The sequence below is a fragment of the Lissotriton vulgaris genome, chromosome 2_1 (genome assembly GCF_964263255.1).
Source record: "Lissotriton vulgaris chromosome 2_1, aLisVul1.2, whole genome shotgun sequence".
Taxonomy (NCBI): domain Eukaryota; kingdom Metazoa; phylum Chordata; class Amphibia; order Caudata; family Salamandridae; genus Lissotriton; species Lissotriton vulgaris.
Genome location: NC_141687.1, coordinates 511169831 through 511179923, shown reverse-complemented (window position 1 = coordinate 511179923; position 10093 = coordinate 511169831). Strand labels below are relative to the sequence as shown.

The 10093-nt window shown below is 44.6% G+C and overlaps 1 protein-coding gene across 1 annotated transcript in view; it reads left to right on the top strand.

The window, feature by feature from the left end:
• The first annotated feature begins 795 nt into the window (after positions 1 to 795).
• SF3B1 (splicing factor 3b subunit 1) overlaps positions 796 to 10093 on the top strand; it is a 322360-nt gene continuing 313062 nt past the window's right edge. Inside the window, exon 1 of the mRNA XM_086955420.1 lies at positions 796 to 1015. Within this exon, the coding sequence (XP_086811546.1) occupies positions 988 to 1015 (28 nt within the window). The 5' untranslated portion in view covers positions 796 to 987. The remainder of the gene's footprint in view (positions 1016 to 10093) is intronic.

The window sequence follows — 10093 nt, the reverse complement described above, 5'->3', positions numbered from 1 at the left end:
CTATGGTGGCGTATGGCATTTTAGCCTCTTGTGTTTTTTAACTCACCATGATGATTTTAAACTCTTTTATTTTACATATTGTGAATATTTTGCACATATCATACTGCAAAGGAGCTTTGGCTATAAGCTAATAGAATAGATGCAGAGTTTTGGCCTTGAAAGATGAGTTAGTTAAATGGAACGTTATTGGCTATGACTATGTCCTCAGGCAATACTGAGAATATTTGCTCACAACAAGCAGAAGGCATCTTTGTTCGCTAATAGATATATATTGAACATTTTTGTATACAAATACCATCTGGGTTGAACCTCTGGAAAAAAATGATTGCCTGGTTACAGCAATGTTAGATATACTTTCACATCCGTAGGGGATTTTTTTTAACTCAATGTTCATTTAAATGATATTGTTATTACTACTGTCATATTTTAAGAGATTGTAACTGATTTTAATTAATCAAAGAATACATATATAGTTTATTCTACCCTCCAAGTTTAAGGTTGGCGTTCTAGTTCTTTGTTAGAAAATGAGATTACTGGAGGACCAGTCTGAAATTGTAGTCCCTCATTTATCTCTAGGCGAACTTCAGTTTTTGGTCTCAGAAATCTCGACGTAATACTTATTACTTTGAATGACCACGAAGGCGATGGTGCACCAGAAAAACATCTGCAAGTTTTAAAATGTATTTTATTTTAATTTGAATACTAAGCTAAGTTTAAAACAGGTGGAAGCTCCCGCCATTAACCAGACTGGTTTCGACACCAACTAATAGTGTGGTGCAACACCATTCTAAGATGGCGGTCAGGTTACCTACTATCGATCATGCGTACAACATAGCCTTTGAAGCTCCCACGTCCCACATGAATGTAACACTCTATTTCCAGAGCTGTTGAATACGCACGCGTGTTCCACCATCCACACTGCGCACTACCGGAAACAGTAGCAGATCGCCCCTGCGTAGAACCAGCAAACAGATACCGTCCGGCAAGATGGCGAAGATCGCCAAGACCCACGAAGGTAAGAGAAGGCGGAGGGGCTACTGAAATCTTCCGCCGAAATTCGAAGTGGAAGGGCCATGGCTAGGGGTGTAGTCGTGCACCTCGTGTTTATGGTTCGGGCCGTCTACCCTATGGCGTCGTCGGGGAATTTTGGGCCTGGGTGTTTTTAGGGTAGTGGTATGCCTCTACCGTATTATATCCCCTCGTTGTCTTTCACAGTCCCTCTCGTCTGCCCTTAGCATTGTGTGCTGGATAGAACAAGGTATCGTGCTTTTCCCCACTCTGCGGCCCGTAATGTAAACAAACTGAGGACCACACGAAGTCTCGTTGCCCTTCCTGTTTATTATTATTGTGCTGTGCGTTGAGTGTCGCAGTATAGAGCGCTCTTTTAGTTGTTTATAGATAGTGCTCGAAAATGCGTGGTGTTCTGCGTTATTGAAAGCCTAAAAATGGTTGGGTATTGGCAATGCGTCGATAGCATGCCGTTTCCTGCGTCCAATGCCAAAGTTAAATAATGATGCAAGTAGCTCCTACCATGTTTTGATTTGAAGGACCCACCCATATACTCATTTTAAAACTTGCAGATGTTTTTGAGAAGGACGCATCACTCTCATAATCATTCTATTCTGTTGTGGCGGGTGTTTGTGGATGTTCTACTTAAAGTGAACACTTGTTTTGGAGATTCTTTTAGACAGCTGATTGTTTATAGTAGTTTTTTTTACAATGTTGAGTAAGTCTTTGAAGACTTATGTGGTTTTTTTTTTAACTGCAATTGGTTTTCTTGTGTTAAGCGTCCAGGACAGTGTTTAGATTTCATAGCATGCACCTCGAATAACATTACTTATCAGATTAAACGCAGTTGGAACGTACAGCTGTGGTTAGCTGTAAATTACCCTTGCTCAAACGTCTTTATAAAAGTTAGTCGTCAATTTTTTCAATATCACGCACACAACCAGAACGTTCTACTTCTTTTTTTTTTTTATGTTAAATATTTTCTCCACCCCTCTCTGAGGCAACATGTAGACCATTTGTACAACAAGCCAGAGAAGCCCCACTATGGGAATAGTTAGATAAAACCATTTTCACCCTACTTTTTTTTTTTTTCAGTCTGGGCTATTTGTATCTGCTTGCTTTGATTATTAGCTACTCAATACCGAAGGGACCATCCTCCAGATGGACAATTTCAACCAGCTCCATAATACAGGTCTCCTTTTATTGGGAGCACATGCAACGCTAGACATATTTGACGGTTATTGTACTTTATCAGTGGTGAAAATCGTGATCCTCTTTGGCGGGCTAGTAGCCCCGGGTTTAGGCGGGGGGTGCCAAGTCCTGCCCTTGACAAATTTGCAAGTTGTTGGTACATGTTTCTAAAGAAACGGATGAGCTGAAAAGGAGGTGCCATTTTACGACTGTGATTAACAGTGGCTCACATTTGCTTTTGGTATGTGCCTGTCTGCTGGCAGTAACCATTTGCAGGTAGATTGAGTTAAGCATAACAGTAATAATATTACTATTGGAGTTGGTCAGAGAGGGAAGGAAGTGATTGAAACTCGGACATATGCCCTGATTACTTAAAAGTAATCTTAATTATCCTTAACACCTCTGTTGCAGTAATTACATGTGAGGTGGATTCCAGTACATGTCTGGACCAAAAACATAATTAGAATTGCAAATGCCGTAGACAACTAAGGGGTGGTGTAGCCGTATCCTAATCCTCAGACTTTCTGGACTTACCAAGCGACAATTGAGCCTGGAATTCAATGGATATAGGGTGGGCTATAAGAACTGGACGATTGGCACTAAGGATAATGAAGATTACTGGTTAGTAACCAGGGTGTTATCCCCACATCTTTGACATTACATGTAAGGAATACCAAAAGTGCATTGGCCGAAAGAAATGACACATACAAGAGTTGTCTGTTTTTGGGATACACCAACACTTTAATAGTGAAAATAAGTACTACAAACATGAAACACAGTCTTCGTTTTATGGCATCACTGCTTCCAAAACCTTGTGGCCAAAACCTTAATTTGAAATTTCGCAACCTAATTCCTGTAATGTTTCAAAAAGTGTGGGGTAAATTACGTGTAAGCTGAGGCAAAGAAGAAACCTTAAGAAGACGTTCTGGGTTAGTGGTCAACTTGTATTACTCAGCCCAGTAGGCTTGCATAATAGGGCATACAGTTCTATAAATATTCTAGCCTAAGTTATTACTACAAGAAAAACAACATTGAATGTTAGTCATTTCGATTTGGCTAAGGTAATAATTTCAAGGTAAAAATCGTGTAAAGGTTTAAGAACCATAAGTAACTCACGGGGTGAGAAGAAATGCAGAATGACAGATCTGGAAAAAGAAAATCTTTTAAGAATCCCCAATCCTAAGCTTTCATTCTTAGCAAGACCGCCCCAAGCTGCCCATTGCACTCTATCTGCGTGGCAAATGACAACCCTTGTTGAAACTACCAAACCTCAATTGAAGGATTGGTTTAATTTCACAATTTAGCAAAGAACTTTTTCCCATAGCACCGTTCTTTTTAGGTCTCGCCTACACACGCAGTTCGCATGCGCTGCATAGGCAAAAAGACCTTTAGCAATCGTTTTGGCTTTTCAGCCAAAGACGTTAACGCGTTCCATTGCCTTCAATGGCAACGCATGCACGGGTGGGGATTGTCGAGCTTTCAGGTAGATCCAGGCAGAAGTCCAATTCCCCGGGGGCGAAGACAATGTCTAAATCTTTCCCAAAGCACCACCTTAGTATCATAACATAAACACAACACAGAAGGTGAGTACCCCGGAAAATGTAGAGACCAAGAAGGGTCTTTTAGCCAACTGTGGAGATGACCAGATAACCGTCAGAACATAAACAAATGTCAATTAAGTGTTCTGTCTATATCACTAAAGAGTACACTATTATGGATGTGTTGTCTCACACTTACCTGTAGTGTTAGCTGAAGAGGATTTATATACAGGGCAATATCCTTGGTCTCAGAAAACAGGGGCGTAGATATCTTGTTCAGTTCACAATCTTATCCTCCAATAAAGTTCATCAGCACTTGAATATTGAAAAAATCCTTTTCATGCGCAAACAGGTGCAGAGTTCAATATTTCCATCAGTACTGTTCGTACCACAATCAGGGGTCACTTCCTCTTGTGGCAGCTTCGAGGTTTGAAACAATAAAGTAATGAGCTTTTGAGAGTAATCACGCAATGATAGAAGGGGGTGGAACTGGTAACCAGCTGGTGCCTTTTACAAATGAAACAGGAAAATAAACGCGTCCTCGCGTTTGAAGAGCATGAAGCAGGGAAATAAAGAAAAATGCTTTCTAGCTTTTTCTTAAACTGAGACAGTAACAAGGCAGCGCGTCTCCAAGAGTCTCGAGGCTGCAGGATCAAAAGGGCAGTAAATTAAATAAACGCGTCCTCGCGTTTAGGCAGTCAGGCTGTAGTTCAACGGTCGCACAGTGAATAAACGCGTCCTCGCGTTTAAACAGCCAGGCAGGGCACGAACTGAGTCACGGATAATAAATGCCTTGAGTAACCAACAGGAAAGGTCTTAAACAAACAAGCTCCGTGAGATAAACAAAGAATAATCCAAGGTTGGGGGAATAGCGCACACAGCGCTCGGCATCCGGATCAGAAAAGGCGAAGTGTCTCACAGGAATCACAGCAAGGTAGCCAAAGATTCTGAATTCAAACAAGCTCATTTGCTTTGCTGTATAATTCCATTAGCAAAGCAAATGGCTTTAACTTAACCAAAGGCGAGACCTGTTGCATTTTCAATGCTTGTTTTTCTGATCCTGCTGTTTGTGATCTCTGCTTTGATTTGCTTTAGTACAGCCCAATGTAATCTTACTGTTTATTTTGCGCATAAAGTGCTTGTTAGTTGTGTTTCAATGTATTCTGTTCGCTTGAATACATTTTTAGGTTTCGCCTCGCCGAAGGCTGCGCTCTGCACAGCTTTTCGGCGCAGGCGAAATCTAATGTTAGAAAGAGTGTGGCTTGGAATCCGCCCCTCTGTTCCATTGGCTAGCTCCATAAATGGAGGCTAGCCATTGGAACAGAGATCTGTCCGTCATGGCCGGACCAGATTCATGGGCGTTCCCGCAATTTCTTCCCTCTCCGATCGTCATTGCGGCGGTAAGCGGGTTTACTTTTTTTTTTTTTTTTTTAATGTTTGTTTTCGTTATTTCGGCGAAGATGCCCGCCCTTGCAGCGGCTGTGCCAGGGAGCAGGCCACAGTCTGTGGTTTTCTTGAGCAAATAAAACTAGTCGCACAAACGAACAGTAACAATAATGTATTAATTACTAACTTTGGATTTTAGAGCAGTGTGCTGCCCAGCTTAAAGCGCTTCAACGCCTCACTGAAAGTAGTAAGCGCTATATAATTGCAATTACAAAATGTTTGTGAAAGTTCCCTGATTTCGCCTATTGTGTTCTTCGAAGGTGTTCCATTTTCCCGGTGTCCGTCAGACCAGCCCCCCTCCCCTGCGCCCTGTATCTGTTGCATATGCGCCTTGTTAGATCTGCCGCCTCTCGTACACCCCTGCACTCTCTTCTCCACGCCTCATTTCTAGTCTCCGCGCCAAGCAACATGTTGTTCCCCCGCTCTCTGCTTCGAGCATCCTCTGGGTAATTTCCCTGTCAAAACTTCCTGCAGACTGCGAGTTTCAGCGCTTTTCCTGCCCCCTCCCCGCGGGATCACATCACACACAAACACTGAGTACAGGCCAGCTCGCGCTGCCAGTACCGCCCCACCCTCAGAAGACGCGACTGAGCTCTCTCCCTGCTGCGCAGACGAAGACCCAGCTTCAGACCTCCTATACCTCACAGCCGCCGCCCTGTGCCAGCGCCCTGGCTGTGCCAGAAGTGGTATCGAGCAGCACCGCGTCGTAGGACCCAGAGAGGAACTGCCCAAGAGGGGACCAGGGATGGAGAAGAAGGGGTGTGAGTGATTGCGGAGTACAGCCCTCTGACACACTGATGAAGTGAAGCCTCTTCCACTGAGCCCCTCGCCCTCCAGAGGAGTCCTGCCCGACCTCAGAAGCATCCTCGGAGCCCTGTGTAGCGCCAAGTAAGTTCCACTCTCAGAAATGAGTGCAAGTTTCGGGGAGGGAGTTATCGCACAGTTGTTCAGGACGAAATCGTTTCTGCTAGCAGTTAAGCCAGCTCAGTGGGTCAATGCGCCTGCCCTTCAAATCTGCGTGTGAACTGCAGGTCATGGGTTCTACCTTGAGAATGTTGGTGGACCGTCTAGCCCTTTTATCATCACGACGATGATTAAGAATGTACCACTGATGTAGGTACTAGCAGTTGTGTTTTCACACTTTATCACCAGGGCACTTTAGGTCTGCTGCAATCTACCATGTTTGCTGATGGGCTCCAAGCATTAACACATTTAATAAGCAAGCCATTAGTGAAAGTTCTCAGTATTGTCTTAAATTCAGTAATTCATTCAATCGAGTTATCTTTTTTTATTTCTGACGATTGAATACTATTTGTTCCGTCCTGTTTGAGGGCTAACTCGAGTAGTGCATTCCACTCTCTCAGCTGCAGGTATGAAATGTGAACAGGTGGTGAAAGTGTTAACTGTGGAGTCTAGAGCCTTTAGTTGTACTCAGGGATATTGCAATTATTTGACGGGGGATGTGTGTGTGTGTGTGTGGGGTGGGGGGTATACATCAGTGTTGATTAAATTATGCAACTTTAGATGTCACATTCTGAGCTAATATAATCCAAAGTGAATTGACATGTTAACACAAAATGACATTGAGAAGTCCCAATACTCGTAAAATACTCAGGTTTATTAATAAAGGAACAAGATCCTGCTAAAAATCTCATTCCCCAAAAAAGTGATGTTTTTCTCCTGCACTGAAAAACGGGACCCAATTTTATAAAACACTGTCCATTCGAGCTCTGAGTAAAGTTGTGTAAAACAGGCAATCCTGTGCCCAGCAGAAAGCAAGGAATCACCCGTGCCCCCTTCATTTAATAAAATATGTGCCTCTTTTATTCCGTGTAATCCAGTTACGTTTTTAGGTTTCGCCTCATCGAGAGCTGCGCACGGCGCAGCTTTTCGGCGTAGGCGAAATCTAATGTTAGAAACAGTGTGGCTCGGAATCCGCCCCTCTGTTCCATTGGCTACCTCCATAAATGGAGGCTAGCCATTGGAACAGAGATCTGTCCGTCATGGCCGGACCAGATTCGTGGGCGTTCTCGCGTTTTATTCCCTCTCCGATCGTCATTGCGGCGGTGGGCGGGTTTACTTTTTTTTTTCTTCAATGTTTGTTTTCGTCATTTCGGCAAAGATGGCGGCCGGGCAGTAGCTTGTTTAAGATGCTGCAAAGTGTGTCCCGACCTTGCAGCGGCTGGACCAGGGAGCAGGCCACCGTCTGTGCCAGGGTAACCCGATCCTTTCCCCGATGTCCCAAAGGTTCTGCGGCGGCGAGTTCACGAAGCTCCGAAAGCGAAGCATTTATTCAATCCGCACGGTAGCTCGCCTTACCTATACTGCAGCGCACATTGGAGCGCTGAGCCGCGACGGGCCTGAGGCAAGATCAATGGAGGCCATCGGTATCGCAGCCTGAGCGTTAATTGCGGCAGAAGGTGCCCAGCGAGCCACACCATCTCGGCCGAACAAGCTATTAACGGGCGGGGGAGCAGGAATACGGCGCAGGACGCCTCCCGCCTTCCTCCGAAGTATCGCGGCACTCTGCCGCCTTTGATGTTGCCCACATATGGTTGCTCTGAGCAGCCTTTATGAACCAAGAACGGACTGGAAACAATTACACAACCTTGCGACTGGCGACTGATGCAGATTAGAAAATTTCACGTATGTTCGAAAGCATGAAATCGTTTGCCCCAGTTCTAACTTTTTTAGACAAATAGTAACGTCCATATTAAAACAAAATGTGTAGCTTTTTATTTTAATTTTATGTTGCATTTATCAAGCACTGATCCGCTGCTACCGTGTAGTAAAATTAAGGTTGCTGTGTTTTGCTTTTGCATTGTTCCGGGTTACAAAGTATCAGAGTTACCGAGTAGTGACTTCACACCAGCCCATGCGCTGTTGCAAACTACTGAGTGCCTAGATGGTATCCACGTGTTCAAAGTCACCTGCAGCTACTAGTGATGTAACAAACAATGCACAGCAGCAAACCCGACATCTCATTAAACTAAATATATAAAACCTAACATAAACGCCTCCGGAGTCTCACGGTGCCCGGTGACAGACATCAGTTGCTAATCTAGCTCTACTTGCATTCTGGTGCTTGTCGTGTTTGTGTCCATTCAAATATAGGACCACAAATACCAGAATGCAAAGCGGAAAGGTGTGCCAGCAAAGGTTCTTACGTCTGATCCAGCTGCAATACCTTCGGGTCGAGTTCACGCTATATAAACACTGCAACAAAAAAGTGTGATGTCACTAGTGAAGGCAGGTGTGCTGTTACTGGTGCAGACTGGACATGCGGTCCCCGACTATGTTACCTTTTGGCTACGCTTCACTAATGCGGCCAGATGGACTGCACTGCTGCAGCGTATGTTGTCACTCGTGGAAACCGAATATGCCTTTATCGGCACAGGCAGTGTGCAAACAGGCAGTTGTCACTGGTGTTGGAGGACTGGGGTGTAATTGCCCCAGACAGTACTCAGCTACTCCATAAACTTTCCCACTTCCTCTCCTTCCCCTTCCAATGTGCTCTTGTGATCCAGACGGGTCTTTGGAGGCGATCTTGGGCACTGACAGCAGTGCTGCTGTGGTTTTTTTATTTTTAAAGTGCTTCAATACCTTTGGGTCGAGTTTGCGCTATCACTCCATTGGCCTAGATGGCACAGGGGTGAATGTTTTGGGTAAGAGTGCAGCTGTGCTTAGCAGGTTTGGATCGCAGCAGTGGCTGTCATATTTTTCCTTTGTATTATTATTGTTACACTGTTAGTCCATGTTCTCTTTTAGCCACATGATGCAGGAAACAAAGACCACATGACAGTTTATCTGACACCTGAGCGGGTACTTTAATATACAGCTCTCTTAGGCACATGGATGCAATCTCTCTATGGATAGTACAATGCATATTGCTTTTCACATGATGTAACAGTAGATGCTATGGCACCCAGGATAATGTGCTGCATGGCTAAATACTTATATGTCCCAAAGACCTTTAAAGCACAGACCCTCTCCTCGCCGTTTCTCGTCCAGTCCCCTCCTCCTGTCCCTCGTTCATATTATTGACCCTCCCGCATTTCGGCCGACAAACGTTCATTGCCATGAGCTGCCTCTATTCATTAGCGCAGGCGCATATTGAGACCCACTCATCACTTTCTCGATTACCGGTTTAGTTGTTATCCTTTCACCAATTAATACCCCCCATTGACCTATGCACCAACCGTATCACGGCAGTGCATATCTTGTATATACACACCCACTTTTACCCCATCCGCATCCATTACCCGGATGAGGACTTAAGTGCGAGTGAAGCACATTACCCGTGCATTCCTTCACCTATTGTAAGGTAAGAGACCACACCCGCATACCCTGTTCGTACGATGGATACTTCCCTACATCACTCGTGGGATTCCTCTTTTTACTACACCATCCGTGAGCTGGTTCTCCGGTCCGGTAGCTGTTTTAACTCTTCCTCTCCGTTTTTGCAGCTCCACCTTTGGACCTACCCGTCCTTCCACGACCGGCTATTTCACCCAGAGCTTTATTTTAATTTTAAAGATATCCTTCTCGGACCGTCTCTAGCTGTTACAGTTTGTCAAGGTACGCGACACCAGACTCACAGTTTGTCAAGGTACACAACACAAGACTCACCAGTATTACATTCTTTCACCACCCGTCATTACATGTATGTGCATTTTAACAGCGCCGTTTCTGTTTCCACACAATCTCTATTCCTTGCTCTGCTACTGTCTCCGTCATTCACGCTCCCTCTACCCTGGGTCATTCGTCATACTGCACCGCTGTTTGTTTCCCTATCCGCATTCATGCCCATGTACTGTCTCTTTGCCATTTTCCAGATCGCACCCTACAGCCATGTGCCTTTTCTACGTGCCATTCGTTATACTGTACATGCATAATTATGTTTGTGCACA